Genomic DNA, 16655 nt, shown 5'->3' with positions numbered 1-16655 from the left:
TCAGTGGTTGAGCATCAATCTATGAACCAGGAGGTCAGGGTTCTATAACCCGTCAAGGCACATGCTGGGGTTGCGGGCTCCATCCCCATCATTGCTGTATCTCCCTCTGCCTTCCTGTCTGAAATCAATAAAAACATATTAAAAAGAAAAAGATTGCCCTAACCGTTTTTGGCTCAGTGGATAGAGCTGTCGGCCTGTGGACTGAAGGGTCTCAGGTTCGATTCCGGTCAGGGGCATGTACCTTGGCTGCGGGAACATCCCCAAGAGGGGGTGTGCAGGAGGCAGCTGATCCATGTTTCTCATCTATGTTTCTAACTCTCTATCCCTCTCCCTTAAAAAATCAATAAAACATATTTTAAAAAATAAATAAAAAATAATTTTAAAAAAGATTGACCTTTGTCAAGGAAGCTATCACCCACCCTGACCCGCTTTTAGACAGACTTCTTTTATGTTCAGACTGTCCGGTGTGGTTGCTTTTGGCCTCTGAGTTTGTAAGGCCCGCTGTGGAGGCCTCCCCAGAGCGGCTCGGGTTTAGCAAGTGGCCCCTTTTTCATTCACAGCACAGTGGGATGAGTCCAACCCCAGGCGCTGGGGCAGGAGGTAACCAGCAGGGTCATCCAAGAAGCCCTGCCGAGGCCCAGTCACGCGCTGTGACCCAGGAGCGGATGCAGGCGGCCGCGCCCACAAGCTGCCCGGGGCGAGGGGGCTGGGGCCCGCCGTCCCCACCGGACTCAGGGCCAGTGCTGGACGGGGATTCGGTCCACGCAGCTGGGCGCGCTGGCGGGGACGTGGCGCTTTCCAGCCAATCCCGGCTACTCGACTGTGGGGCCAATGGCGACCCAAGGAAGCTCTGCGTCCGCTGCGCGGTTGTTGCTGATTGGTCGGGAGGCCGCTGGCGAGGCGGCAGGGGCGGGGCGAGGGGCAGCTTCCGGTTAGGCGGTGCTGGCGCGCGCAAGCGGAGCCGGTGGGTGAGCGGCGGCTGCGGCACCCTGTCCTCCGGTGCTAGCAGGCAAGGTAAGTGCGAGGGGTCGCCCCCCTCTCTCATCAGCCTCGTCCTTTTTCGCTTTCTTTTTGTCCTCGGGCTTCGCTCCCGGCGCCGCCGGGATCTCCCTCGCCCCCGGCCTGTGTTTCTGCCAGTTCGGGGAGGTGGGCCTGAGCCGGCTCGGACCCCGTGGTCCTGGGCGCGCAGCCGGGGCAGAGGCCGCCGCTCACCCCCGGCGCGCTCTGGGAAGGGGCTTTGCCGGCGAACCCCGGCTCTCGGCTTCACGTCCTGCGGGGCACTGTTTTGTGCCTGGCTGGCCACGTCCTCGTCCTCTGTCCCTGGGCCCCGCACTCACCGGGCCCTCGGGCTAGAGGGCCACTTGTTGATCTCCTGAAGGTCAGAGGGCGCCGGGTAGTGCCATTGTCAAGCTCCCTGCCACCTTCCCCTCGCGAGCCTGCTCGTGTCTGCCAGCCTCTCCCGAGCGGGCGGCGCATCTGCCAGGAAAGTCGTGTTCGCTGACTTTGAAGGTGTAGAAACAAGTGGGGAAATGTGATTTAAAAAAAAAAAAAGAAACAAAAAAAGAGCTGTGTCGTTTTAAAGAAAAGCCGAATGTTTCGAGCTCCCATGTTTAGCTGCATCCTTCAGTCGGCAACGGAGAAGGGGGTTTTAAAGGCTTGACCAGGGAATTGTTTTTACCTTGTCGGGTTGCTGCTGGCCCCAGTGCTTAATCCTGATTTTTATTTAGCGTGCCCCAAGTAAAAACTCAGTTCCCCACACCTGCCCTGGTGAAGAGGCCAGTCAAGCAGTTTGCAGTTTCGAAAGCTGCCTGGGCATCGAGGCAAAAGCCCCGTGGGTCTCCTGATAAAACTCGAGGGCCTTCTGTCTCAATTCCGACCTGTCGAAGCTCGCGGGAGCGTGTCTTTGAGAATTGAATTTTCATGGACTCCCTGGCATGGACCATACAGTCAACGTTAATAAGGTTGCTGGGAGGTAGAAAACTGTCATCGCTGATAAAGTAGTCTTTGCCGTAGGATGAGACTTGACATAAGACAGATACCTGTTTGACCTCATTCGGCGGGTTTGGCGAACTAAACACCGAGCCCTGGCCATCACTGAAGAGTGTGCGTGGTGCTGGATAGTGTGCAAATGTGGGTCCAGATGAGGGGTGGGGGACCTTTCTTCTGCCAGGGACCATTTGGATATTTATAACATCGCTGGCGGGCCATACAGAACTATCAGCTTAGCAATGAGCCTGCTGTATTTGGTCAAACATTTAATTAGCTCACCTCTAACTACGAGGCAGGGCTGAAAATGATTTCCCACCCCTGGTCCAAATAGATAACCTGTATATTGCATTTGTGTGTAGAGAGGATGAGTTTGCTTAGGCATCATCTGAGCTTTGCAGTGATTCGGGGGTCTTCAGTAGGATCCCTTTGGAAGTCACAACGGAGAGAACCGTGCAGTGACGAAGATGAACTGAGTGTCTGACTGGATGGTACTCGTAGACAACTTGGAAATCAATTCAGCGTCACTCTCGATAGGATGTTTGCTTCCATTCATCCAGTGATGTGTCAAAGGATTCTTATTGGTGGTATTTTGTATACATCGCACCAGTGTAGATAATCAGTACTTGGACATTAACTCAGATTTTTCCATAACGTGGGTATGCCAGGGATGTTGGGATTACAGGTGTAGCCAAGGGATAGCCATTGGAAAAGCTTGCGAGGCCATAACGTCCTAGGTCCTCTATGAACTCTTAAATGTAGCTGTTGCTGATGGTGTGATTTATGTATTAGAGTTTAGGCCCGAGCTTTGCCTGTTGCTGGCTGATGGCCACATCCGGTAAGGGGAATTGGGGGTTGGGGAGCATCAACAAGCAGGAACGGCATTGCTGCCCAGTACCGTCCAACTAATCCAGTAAAATGTATTGGTATATAAAAGGTACAGACATTATAGTAGAGACTGTAGAGGGGTATTAATTTTTATTAGCCTCTGGTCGCTGTGGAGTGGTACAAGCAAGTTTTGTAAAAGTTTATAGGGATTGGTACAGATCACTTCCAGTTGGAGTGATAATATGAGATAGGTCTTTTAATCTACGATTAAAAATTATTTATAGACGTTTGGCACTGAAGGGAGGTTGAACTATAATAACTACCAAAATCTTAAGGACTTTATGCCTGCTACACACGCATGGCAAAATTACAAGTAGAAACCAAGGCTCTTGGCCCTACATTTTGCATAGCATTCCTATGGGAATTAATTATGTATTAAAGTTTTATCATCCAAAAGGAAACTATTTTTCCCCAGGATTTCTAGAGCTTTTTTTTTATTAAAGAAAAAAAATTTTTTTAATATATTTTATTGATTTTTTAGAGAGGAAGGGAGAGGGATAGAGAGTTAGAAACATCGATGAGAGAGAAACATGGATCAGCTGCCTCCTGCACACTCCCCACTGGGGATGTGCCAGCAACCAAGGCACATGCCCCTGACCGGAATCGAACCTGGGACCCTTGAGTTCGCAGGCCAACGCTCTATCCACTGAGCCAAACCGGCCAGGGCAAAAAATTTTTAATTCTGTAGCCAGAAAAATTTAGTTTGTACTTAGTTGCTTTAGTTATAGAACTTTTGAAGCCTGATAATAATACTTCGTCATTCTCTAAAGCTTTTCTTCTACAGCCAAGTTTGCACTTTTATGTACTTAACTGTCTTATAAATGTATGCCCTCACTCACACAAATAATTAATTAGAATATATTAATGAACTAATGTAAATTTGTTCTATCAAGGGAGAAACATTGAATAAATGGTTTATCATTATCGTTATCAAATCATGAAGGATAATATTACTTTAATGTGATAATTCATTGGTGGTACTTGTCCCAAGGTTTGCAAATAAAGAATGTCAGGTTGGTGTGGCTCTGTTGGTTGGAGCATCATCCTGTACACTGAAAAGTCTCAGGTTTGATTCCCAGTCAGGGCACATACCCAGGTTGTGGGTTCGATTTTCAGTTGTGGACCCATGTGGGAGGCAACTGTTAGATGTTTCTCTCCCTCTCCCTTCCTCTTTCTCTAAAATTAAAAAAAAAAAAAAAGAAGATAACCAAATAGCTTTAATTTCTGGATTTCATAACCTGAGCCTTAGTATGGTTAGTAAATTGCTGTCAGGTTGTTCTGTTCTCCCTCCCCTCTCTCACCCCCAAATCCACAATTGAAGTAGACATGTAAGCAGTGAGATTCTGCTTTTGCTGCATTATAGAGGAATGCCTTTTTTTCCCTGAATATCCAGCTCAGAGTACTGGAATTTTATCACCACACCCATTCTCCCACTTGTTAACATTGAGCAATGGGTCTTTGGTCAACCAGAATAACTGTGAGATTACTCAGTGCTAATATTCTTGAAAAACTGACTTTAATCCAGGGATCTAAATTTCTCTGAAACAATTTACTTTCAGTGTTCTGTGACCAACAGATTTTTACAAAAAATGACTTGGAAGAGGGAGGAATGGCAAGATTTTAGAATTTTTAAGGAAATTTTTGAATGGATAAAATAAACTGATTCTTAAGGCTCATTGTTATTGAAAGAAAATCAAGTGTATGCCGTTAATCTTTTCTTATAAATTTACTGGAACAATTCATGAAAATGACTTTCAGAAGAAAATTATTGGTAACATACTGCAAAAGGATGACAGTTATATCTTTTCTAGCCCTTTTGTTTGTGTCCTTATCATGGCATTATCGAATAGAAATATAATATAAGCCACATATTTAGTTTTACATTTTTATGTGAAAATTTAAAACATGTGAAATTAATTTTAATTTAATCCAATAAATACAAAATACCATTTGTTAAAAAAATAAAGTACAGCCCTAACCGGTTTGGGTCAGTGGATAGAGCATCGGCCTGCGGACTGAAAGGTCCCAGGTTCGATTCCGGTCAAGGGCATGTACCTTGGTTGCAGGCACATCCCCAGTAGGGGGTGTGCAGGAGGCAGCTGATCAATGTTTCTCTCTCATCGATGTTTCTAATTCTCTATTCCTCTTCCTTTCTCTCTGTAAAAAATCAATAAAATATATTAAATAAATAAAGTACAGTATAACACTTATGTCACATCTTATTCACACTAGCCACGTTTTTAATATATTTTTATTGATTTCAGAAAGGAAGGGAGAGAGAGAGATAGAAACATAAATGATGAAAGAGAATCATTGATCAGTTGCCTCCTACACACCCCTCACCAGGGACTGAGTCTGAAACCCCGACATGTGCCTTGACCAGAATCAAACCATGACTTCCTGGTTCATAGTTGGACTCTCAACCACTGAGTCACACTGGCTGGGCTACACTAGCTACATTTTATTTATTTATTTATTTTAATATATTTTATTGATTTTTTACAGAGAGGAAGGGAGAGAGATAGAGAGTTAGAAACATTGATCAGAGAAACATCAATCAGCTGCCTCCTGCACATCTACTGGGGATGTGCCCGCAACCCAGGTACATGCCCTTGACCGGAATCGAACCTGGGACCTTTCAGTCCACAGGCCAACGCTCTATCCACTGAGCCAAACCGGTTTCGGCAGACACTAGCTACATTTTAAATGCTTAGTAGCCACATATGGCTAGAAGCTACTGTTCTGGGCAGTGCAAGCCTAGATTTTTTTTTTTTTTAAAGAAAAAATATTAACCGTTACCCTTGGTGAGGGAGAAACAGAATATTAGAGAGAACAACTTAGGTCATTTGAGAAATGGGAGATGGGAAGATGCATTTTTCACAATCATTGAATTATCTACTAGATCATGTGGTAAAAGCTTATAAAGCAAGTCCTTCACTTATGAACATCATGTGTTCCTAATATCCTGTTATCATTGATGTGTAGCTGTGATGATGGGAGGAGCTTTCTATCATTTGGTTTCAGTTTGGTTGAAAAGAGAAAGATGCTTCAGAAATAACTGCACTAATGTAGTTCTTCAGATACGTTGTGTGAAAAGTGGTTTTGTACTCTTCTCACATCTTCCCACATAAAATATCATGTCTTGGGAAATATTTTTTGTTTCTGCTTGAACATTTTTATATGTATATGTATTTAGATATATCTAGTACAGGTTTTCTTTTTTAGTGTCTATAATCATAAAACAAGGGGCCTTTTAAAGTTTCTAATAAGTAGGAGTTAGTATATGGGCACAAAGGGGATTATATGTGTGTATATATGTAAATTATATGTAATGTATATAATTATTATATTACCTGAAATGTATATATATTAAACAGGTTTTTCATTGCCTGCAGGAAAGATGAAGATAGGATCATTGGTTTTGTCGATCAAATGGTCCTTGATGACCCTTTTAGGCAATTTTATCAATGGTAGGTGACAGATTTCAGGGTGACAGGAGGTGATGAGGAAGCAGAGACAGCAACATAGACAACTCTTAGAGATGGGGTAAAGGAAAGGGAAGAGCAAGCAGGATCTGGAAAGGAATGGTTTTGGATTGTGGAGACCTGAGAAGTATTGATTGATTGGAGGAGCCTGTAGAAGGGTGGGATTGAAAGTTTGAGAGAGAGGGCAGGGAAAGAAATGGATAAATGATAAAACTAGATCACTTGGCTTTTACTCTGGAATTCTTCTCTTACCTGTATCAAGATGTTAAACCTCAAATTTAAATGTAGCTTCCCCTCTAAATCACAGTGCATCAATCTGTTACATTTCTGTGTCACATATATCAAAACTTTGTACAGTATCTTTTTCCAGGCCTTGATAATATTAGTGGGCTTAAGCATTTATTCATATTGCAACATTTGGGGTTTGCAAGAATTGTTACAGTATTTTATTTTGGGGATATAATTAATCATTTATAAAATGTTCCTAAAAGTTAAGTCCCCTTATTAATAGGCATAAGGAAAACCGTCTGTTGCAATAACTTGATTTTACTTGATTCTGTAAACCTATAACATTATAGATATTGTTTAGTTATATCACAAAAATAACAACATATGTATAATTTATTGTCTCTAAAAAGTTTTATTTTTCTAAGGAATTATTAGTAGTTTAAGATGGAAGTTTCATTTTGCCCTTAAATAAAGACATATTACTTTAATGTTTAAAAGAGCCACTAAACCTCTAATTTTCTCTTCATTGTTCCACTGATTTGCTTGATCAGTTGAATTATTGAAGGTAGGCTGGAGTGTTATTATGGATGAGTGTGTTTTACTTTAAAAATAGGGTTTCTGTCCTAAGAATAGATAGGTATTTCCTTCAGTCTGCTTTTTCAATCTGGAAAAATGGCTTGAAAATGTTTGCTTTGCTACCTAATATTGAAAAGAGTTTTTATTATAGTGTTTAAAAAGTAATACACATAAAAGGTAATATATATGAGTATGTGCTCATTTACAAAAAATAAACAACACAACGGAGTACAGTATTAAAGTTCACTCCAGCCCTGGCCCAGTAGCTCAGTTGGTTAGAGCATCCATCCTAAATGTCAAGGTTGGGGGTTTGATCCTCGGCCAGGGCACATACAAGAATCAACCAATGAATGCATAAATAAATGGAACAACAAATTGGTATTTCTCTCTCTCTCTCTCTCTCTCTCTCTCTCTCAAAATCAATCAATTAAAAAAATTTTTAAAAAAAGGTTCACTCCACACCAGCCTCACCACCCCACCCCATCTTTCCTTGAGTGTAGGGGTTATCACTGTTTACAGATAGATGTTTATTCTTCCACACCATTTTTGTGCATATATGTTATATTTTATACAAATACTAGAGACCCAATGCACAAAATTTGTGCAAGAGTAGGCCCTTGCAGTCCCGGCTGCCTTCGACCCCTCTCCCTCCCTCTTCCCCCTCTTCCCCCTCTTCCCCCTCCCCCCACAACTGGTCTTTCTGGTGAGGTTGTTTGGTTTTGTTTTTTACATAAATGAGATCTTAACATTGTTTTGTAACTTGTGTTTGTTGTTACTGCTGTTCATTTAACAGGTCTTGGTGAGTTCTCAAATTCAGTGCTGATAGATCTACCTCATTGTTTTTAACCACTGTGTAGTGTCCCATAATATAGATATTAGTTTCAGGTGTACAGCATAATGATTTGACATTATTATAACTTATGAAGTAATCCCCCCATTAGTCTAGTACACACCTGACACTATACATAGTTATGACAGTATTATTGACTATATTCTCTATGGTATAGTTTACATCAGGGGTCCTCAAACTACAGCCCGCGGGCCACATGCAAATACAAATATTGTATTTGTTCCCATTTTGTTTTTTTACTTCAAAATAAGATATGTGCAGTGTGCATAGGAATTTGTTCATAGTTTGTTTTTTTTAACTATAGTCCGGCCCTCCAACGGACTGAGGGACAGTGAACTGGCCCCCTGTTTAAAAAGTTTGAGGACCCCTGGTTTACATCCTATGACTATTTTGTAACTGCCAGTTTGCACTTCTTTGTCCCTTTTGTTTTCCATTTTTTTATCATTATAAACTATCATCATTGAACACCTGTGTACCAGTATGTTTATATACAAATTTGGATGTTTTAATCAGATAGCATGAAACAAAATGCTGATAAATTTTTCGAAGCTATCTCAGTCCTAACATTGGTGGGAACAGCTTAGGAAAAGTACTCCCTTCTTCCCCTATCTCAGGGGTCGCCAGGTCTTGCTTTCACATTACTTTCTCTCATGGGTTTCATCAGTCTTAACTATCCATTTTGAGAGTGGTACTTGGGAAATGACTTCCTCTCATTATCTCGTTCACTACATTTCTTGGCAATGTCCTAATTGCTTTCCTTCTACTTTTAAGGAATCTTTATATAACGTACTCATCATTAACTGTGCTTAGCACTTTTTTGGTTTATTGAATCCAAAGGACTCTATAAATCCAAGTTAATATAGTGTAACTTCCTTTAGCTTCTATTTGGGGGTCATAAGAAAACTGGAGGAGAACCAAGATGGCAGTGTAGGTAAACGCCAGTACTTGCCACCTCTCAATTACATCACAATTACAACTAAAATAAAGAACCACCTGAAATCTGGCTGAATAGAAGTCCTACAACTAGAGAAGTAAAGAAAAAAGCACATTTCCCAGCCAGCATGGCTCTGTGGTTGAACGTCGACCTATGAACCAGGAGGTCACAGTTCTGTTCCTGGTCAGAGCACATGCCCGGGTTGTGGGCTTGTTCCCCAGTAGTGGGTGTGCAGGAGGCAGCTGGTGATTCTCTCTCCTCATTGATGTTTCTCTCCCTTTCTCTCTGAAATCAATAAAAATATATGTTTTTAAAAAGAAGAAAGCACATTGAGACTGGTAGGAGGGGCAGAGACGTGGACTAAACTGTTCTGACACCCATGTGTGCCTTTTTTTTTTTTTTTCATCAGGAGGGATATTTTGGCTGCAGGGCCTCCCGTGAGGAGCAAGGTATCCCAACCGCCCACCAGACCCCCAGCCCAGGGTTCCAGTGCCAGGAAGAGAAGTCCCTCTAACTTTGGGCTATAAAAACCAGCAGGGATTGTGGCTGAGTGAACGGAGGCTGCTGGAGACCCAGGCAGTCCCTCTTAAAGGGCCCATGCAAGAACTTACACAGTCTCAATCCCTCTGAGCTCCAGCACTGGGGCAGCAGCTTGGGGAGGAACTGGATTGTCTAGCATTGGAACAAGAATTTGGGGGCGGCTTTTTCCCAGATGGGTTCTCGCAGGGGTCATTGTTCCTATGCTGAGACCTCCCCCATCACAGAGCTGACTGGCAGCCATATCTGAGTTTCCATTAGCCTGGCTCATACTGTTCGTTCAGCCTTGGTGATTCCCTGAGACCCTGCCCCGTCCAACTTGCAGCCACACCCAAGCTGTTTGCAGCTGTTTTTCCATATGAATAACCTGTCCTGGTTCAGGCTTCAGACTTTATTAAAATCTCTCAAACAAGCAGCAGTTGGCATCAGTGTGCCCCATTCCTCTCAATAAGAGGCCACTAGGGGTCTGGCACTAGCAGCAGCCTGACTTGCTTCACAGCTTGGCCTCGCCTGGACAATCCCAAGCCCAATACAAGTAGCAGCCATGTACAGATCGCTCTGTAGCTCCTGCCAGGTGGCCTAAGAGCCAGTACACCCAGTGAACAGCTTCAGACTATACAAGATTACAACTCTATACATCCACGAGGGACACACTCAAGGGGCAGACTCAGTGAGTACCAAGTTCCCTCTGAAGCAAGTCCTGCTCCATAGGGGTATCTTCTGCACAGTAACTCTTCCACTGTAGTTGCAGCTGGTCCTCACAGTCAATTGGTCTGGAGGGCATTTCCTTCCAGTAAGACCAACAGCAGTCAAAGCTCAATTACAAGACTGCACACAGGGGTACACCTAGAGTGCCCAGCTTAGGTGACTGGGGAGGCTGAGCCACAGGGCCTTACAGGACACCTACTACACAAGACCATTCTACCAATTTCAGGATATATAGCAGCTCTACCTAATACATAGAAACAAACACAGGGAAGCAGCAAAAATGCAGAGACAAGGAAACATGTCACAAATGAAAGAACAAGAAACTTCCAATTAAAATGGAAGCAAACAAACTACTGGATACAGAGTTCAAAACAATCATTATAAGGATACTCAAGGATCTTAATGAGAGCTTCAAGGGATTTAGTGAGAATTTCAAGGATCTTAGAATTTCAAAGACATGAAAAAGGACCAATCAGAAATTAAGCCTACACTAACTGAAATAAAGAATGATTTAGAGGGATTCAACAGTAGAGTAGAAGATTCTGAGAATCAAATCTACAATTTGGAATATAAGGAAGCAAAAAACACCCAATCAAAACAGCAAAAAGGAAAAAGAATATGAAGATAGTGTAAGGAGCCTCTGGGATAACTTTAAGCATACCAGCATTCACATTATGGTGGTACCAGAAGGAGAAGAGAGAGAGCAAGATATTAAAACCCTATTTGAAGGAATAATGACAGAAAACTTCCCCTTCCTGGTGAAAGAAATAGACTTACAAGTCCAGGAAGCATAGAGAGTCCCTAACAAGTGGCCCACACCAAGACAAATCATATTAAAATGCCAAACGTTAAAAACAGAATTTAAAGCAGCAGGAGAAAAGCAGTTACTTACAAGGGAGCGCCCATACAACTTTCAGCTGATTTCTCAACAGAAACTTTGCAGGCCACCAGGGAGTGGCAAAAAATACTCTTAAGTGATGAAAAGCAAGGACCTACAACCAAGATTACCCAGCAAAGCTATCATTTAGAATTGAAGGTCAGATAAAGAGCTCACAGACAAGAAGAAGCTAAAGGAGTTCATTACCACCAAAGCAGTATTACATAAAATGTTGAAGGATATTCTTTAAGAAGAAGGAAAAGGCTGAGGAAAATATGAACAATAAAATGGCAGCAACTACATATTTAACAACAATTGAATCTAAAAATCAAAATAAACGAACTTGGAATCTAATGAACAAAATAAACTAATGAACAAAATCGAACCAGAGGCATAGAAACGTGGAACAGACTGATGAATCTCAGAGGGAAGAGGGGAGAAGGGGCCGGTAGAGATTAACCAAAGAACTTCTATTGCATATATGCCTTACCTATGGACACAGACAATAGGGTGGTGAAGGGAACAGGGTGGAGGGGAGCAGTGGGAGGGGAGGAGCATCTAATACTCCCAACAACAAAGTTTTATTTAAGTCAGAAAATGAAAATATAAAAAAATTCATACATTAAAATATGTTTAACCCAGCTATTTTCAACCTTTTTCATATCATGGCACATATAAACTCTTACTAAAATTCTGTGGCATGCCAAAAAATGCATTTTTTGCTGATCTAACAGAAAATAGCTATACTTTTTATTCATTCACAGTGGAGGCTATTGTTGCTTTGGCTGTTGTCATTTTTTAAAAATAGCCCTAACCGGTTTGGCTCAGTGGATAGAGCGTCGGCCTGCGGACTGAGAGGTCCCAGGTTCGATTCCCGTTAAGGGCATGTACCTTGGCTTGTGGGCACGACCCCGGTGGGGGGTGTGCAGGAGGCAGCTGATCGATGTGATGTTTCTCGCTCATTGATGTTTCTGGCTCTCTATCCCTCTCCCTTCCTCTCTGTAAAAAAATTAATAAAATATATATTTAAAAAAATATATATATATTTTTTTACTGATTTTAGAGAGGAAGGGAGAGGGAGAGAGAAATAGAAACATCAATGAGGAAAGAATATCAATCAGTTCGCTGCCTCCTGCGTGCCCCGTACTAGAGATCAAGCCTACAACCCGGGCATATGCCCTGACAGGGAATCGAACTATATGACCAGGTCAACTCTCAACCACTGAGCCACACCAGTCAAGCCTGTTGTCATTTGTTTGTTTGTTTTAATTTTTATTGTTGGAAGTATTACACATTTCCCCTTTTTTCTCCCATTGACTTCTTGTAGCCCGCCCCTGCCCCCCTTCCCAGGCCTTCACCATCCTGTTGTCATTGTCCATGGTTTATGCATATATTCACACAAGTTTCCTGTTTTCATTTTTTAATTTGACAGTCTAAGGGAAAAGAGGTCAGTGCCTCTGACTAAATAGTCAGGCATTGCATGTTCTAAAATTTAGGGGGGTACACCAGTATGCCATGGCATATGGTTGAAAATAGCTAGTTTAACCTCTTGGTATATTTAGTTTCCTTATCCCCTGGCATAATTCATTCTTCACTCTAGTTCCCAAACTTTGAGATAGGATCAGACATATGCGGTTTCTTCATATTAAGTATACTTTCAGGTTAAATTTCTTAACATATTACTATGGCTGTTTGAGAGTTTGGTTAGAATAGTGGTTCTTAATCTGACTTTTTTTTCTTTCTGTCCTCCCCCTTCTTTTTTTTTTTTTTTTTTCTTTGTGACTGTCTTTAATATTAATAGCCAGAGGTTGTATAAATACAACCTCATAGTGGTTGTATTTTTCTAAAAACTCCAGATGATTCTAGGGTGCAATCTGGATTGAAAACCACTGTGATAGAAACTATGCTGAAAGAATTTTCATATTTAAAAAAATATTTACATATAATATGTGAGCCCTTAGACTAGATTATTCCACTAATCACATCCTAGGAAAGGTGAAGTCTATGGCTGGTTTAATCTACAGATTTTAGGACAAGGTAATGCATTTAACATACATGTAATGCAGCGTTCCTCTGTACTGTAACTTTTATTCGTTTCCTTAACAAATTACCACAAACTGGGTGGCTTAAAAGGACAGAAATTCATTCTCTCATAGTTCTAGAGGCTAGGTATGAGGAACTAAGGTGTTGCCTCTAGAGGAGGAGCCTTCCTTTCCTCTTCCTAGCTTCTGGTTTCTTGACTTGTAGATGCATCACTCCAATCTGTGTCTCTTTTCATAACATGGTATTCTCTTCTCTATATCTTTGTCCAGATCAGTCATTGGATTAAAGCCCACCCTAATCCAATATGACCTCATTTTAACTTGATTACATCTGCAAAGATCCTATTTCCAAATAAGGTCACATTTGTATTACCAGGGATTAGGACTTCAGCATATTTTTGGGAAATGCAATTCACCCACAATAAGCCTCATGCCTAATAACCACCTATCCATCTAGGAAGGGAGCCATTGGTCATAAAGGGAAATGAGTAAGAGATAATGTGAAATTGCAAAAACTTATTCTCATTGCAGGAGAAAAGCATTCAGAATTTGTGTTCTGATGAAGATTTAGTTAAAATATGGAAAGCCAGGGAAAATCTTCCCCCTTGATTTTTAATTTTACAGTTTAACATCTTTGGACAGTAGTGTGGGGTATCTGTAGAGTGCCAAACAGGTTGCCTGAAGTTTCTCTGCAAATTATTTTCTCTGCAATTATTTGGTCACATTTTTCAATAAGGTGTTCGTTCCAGCCTTGTGCTTTTAGAATCACACCTGTGACTGAAGAGATTTTGAAGGTATGGAGTAGGGCCTTGGAATTGGTACTTTGAACAGTACTTCAGGTGGTCCTTATGCCTGGGAACCTTTGGGAAACACAGTATATGGGGTGATAAAGCAGTTGTTATTCATCACTGTACCATCTGAATAGTTTGATTTTTGAAGGAGATTTGAGATTGAGTCTGATAGATATGGGAGATGGCTTGGTGCTATAGGCCAAGGACACTGCAAATATTTCATTGGCTCCTTATCTGATGATCATTAGAATCATCTGAGAAGCATTTAAAACTACAAGTGCCTAGATTCAATTTCAGAGATTCTAATTCAAAGGGAAAACTTTTTCAAAGTTTTCTAGGTGATTCTAATAACCAGCCTGGTTTGAAGACCAGACCATTAATATAATACAAAAAGTAAAGTATTGAGTCATATGTCTATATTTAAATCTTGGTTTTTTCACTTTTAAATCTTATGAACTTGGGCAAAATGATTAATATTCTTTGATTGTTGTTGTTTTGGGTTTTTTTTTAACTTGGTTTATTATTTTTAATTGATTAAAAATTTTATTTTTTAATGTGTTTTATTGATTTTAGAGAGAGAGGAAGAGAGAGAGAGACAGAAACATCAATGATGAGAGAGAATTATCGATCAGCTGCCTCCTGCATGCCTCCCACTGGGGATTGAGCCCTCAACCTGGGCATGTGCCCTGACTGGAAATCGAACTCACTACCTTTTGGTGGACAGGACAACGCTCCAACCAACTGAGCCGCACTGACCAGGGCACTTTGGTGTTTTTTAAAGGGAGACTACTTACAAGGTATAATTCCTTGTAAGCCTACAATTAGATGAAGGAAATTGGTGAAAATTTCTCATCCTAAAACTGTAGAGTCTGATATTCTACTGTACTTATTTTATGGATAAATGATAATATTTGGGGTTATAGCGAATCAATAATAACTAGCTGTGAGCTTTTTAATTATTAAGCATACTGCCTCTTGAATTAACCACCTTTCTTCTCTTTAAGATCTGATTACCATGGACCTGCGACAGTTTCTTATGTGCCTGTTCCTGTGCACAGTCTTTGCCTTGAGCAAGCCCACAGAAAAGAAGGACCGTGTCCATCATGAGCCTCAGCTCAGCGACAAGGTTCACAATGATGCTCAGAGTTTTGATTATGACCATGATGCCTTCTTGGGTGCTGAAGAAGCAAAGACCTTTGATCAGCTGACACCAGAAGAGAGCAAGGAAAGACTTGGGTAAGGTGCCAGCCCTCAGGGGCTGGTTCGGATACTGACATTTCTTTATAACTCAATTCATTCTTTTTTTTCTCTCTGACTCAGTCACCCAGTAAAGTTTTGTTGAACTACATCTTATGAAAGCTAATCACAGAGTTGCTACTACTAAAATGTAATTAACACTTGCTCTTATACATTTCTCCATTGAATAGCTTTTTACCTCAATCTATAAAGCAAAGTCATTTTTGCATAAAAGTACCAAATATTAAAGGGCCCAGCTTGATCCCAAAGGAACATTACCTGGTAGGGGGAGAAGCGTATAGTTTCTCATTCTTGCCCCTTTTAATTTTTAAACCCTTTCCTGACCTATTGCCCAAGCCAAGTGTTTGAGTGGCTAATAAAATGCAAATTAAACCTCTGGACTAATTTCTCTAAAGTTTATTATTTCCTAGAGTGTCCCTCACCCTCTTTGTTTTCAATCTCAGATATTAGCTTAATTAAAAACAAAACTTTTTAGAAGATTGTAATGGTAATGGTCTTAATGTCAGAGTATGAGTTGCTGTTTCAGTAACAGCAGGCCATAGTTAGATTCCATGGCTCTCTCAGCCAGTGTCTTTTTACCTAAACCCTTGATTTTGGTAGAGTCCCAGTGGATTATTTCTAACTGAAGATCTGAGAATGTCTTTTGGCTCTTCCAAAGCCTTACTTTTTAAGGAAATGCAGGTTAATTTAATGAGCATTTTCTCTTCAGTGATCATGGTGGTGTTACTTTCTGAATTATATTCAAGAGATTTGTTGGAAAGTTGTACCACATAGAAACTTCCAAAAATAGTTTGTCATCATGGCTAGTGCCATGATTAGGAGACATTATAGGGTTTGTTTTGAGTGGTATTTCAGGATAAACTTATTTTATTTCTACAATATTTTATTCTTTTTATTATTGATTTTGAGAGAGAGAAAGAGAGAAAGAAAGAGAGAAGCATCATTGAAAGAGAAGCATCATCGATTGGCTGCCTCCTGAACACCCCCTTGGGGATGGAGCCTGCAACCCCAGGCATGTGCCCTAACTGGGAACCATGACTTCTTGGCTCCTGAGTCAATGCTCAACTGTTGAGCCACACTGGCTGGCCTACAATATTTTACTCTTTTTCTCTCTCTCTCTCTCTCTTTCTCTACAATATTTTATTCTTAAACACTAAGAGAAATCAGAAGATTTTTCTAGGTAGAATGAGAAACTGTCCTAAAACACTTGAAAGTAGATAAAGAAAACAAATACTATTAAAGAGTCAGTTTTCTATTAGGTTGCTTTTCTAACTTTGAGAGACCGTGATCACTTTTCATTTTAATCTTATAAATGTGCTAACATTCCCAGCTGAAAATAGAGCTGCATGAGGGAGTTCTCATTCTTCATGTCTTGCCTATTAATATGCATGTCCAACGCACATTTTGTCTGCACATATTTCTCTGCAGAATTACTCTTAAATAATGAAAGGCCCTTTGGCTTAGTGTCAGTCAGGCTCTGTGCAGGTAGTGGAATA

At 41.1% G+C, this 16655-nt stretch overlaps 2 protein-coding genes across 3 annotated transcripts in view; both read left to right on the top strand.

The window, feature by feature from the left end:
- FAM71F1 (family with sequence similarity 71 member F1) overlaps positions 1–1376 on the top strand; it is a 20816-nt gene extending 19440 nt beyond the window's left edge. The window contains exons 5-6 of the mRNA XM_023753550.1: positions 769–1014; positions 1138–1376. Coding sequence (XP_023609318.1) covers positions 769–1014; positions 1138–1376 — 485 coding nt within the window. The remainder of the gene's footprint in view (positions 1–768; positions 1015–1137) is intronic.
- CALU (calumenin) overlaps positions 928–16655 on the top strand; it is a 34674-nt gene continuing 18946 nt past the window's right edge. For both annotated transcript variants that reach the window (XM_014455511.2, XM_006088383.3), the window contains exons 1-2: positions 928–1014; positions 14907–15138. In XM_014455511.2, the coding sequence (XP_014310997.1) occupies positions 14918–15138 (221 nt within the window). In that variant the 5' untranslated portion in view covers positions 928–1014; positions 14907–14917. The remainder of the gene's footprint in view (positions 1015–14906; positions 15139–16655) is intronic.

Source organism: Myotis lucifugus, unplaced genomic scaffold (assembly GCF_000147115.1).
Source record: "Myotis lucifugus unplaced genomic scaffold, Myoluc2.0 scaffold_46, whole genome shotgun sequence".
Taxonomy (NCBI): domain Eukaryota; kingdom Metazoa; phylum Chordata; class Mammalia; order Chiroptera; family Vespertilionidae; genus Myotis; species Myotis lucifugus.
Note: the sequence above shows the minus strand (reverse complement) of the source record. Positions and strands in the feature narration are given on the sequence as shown.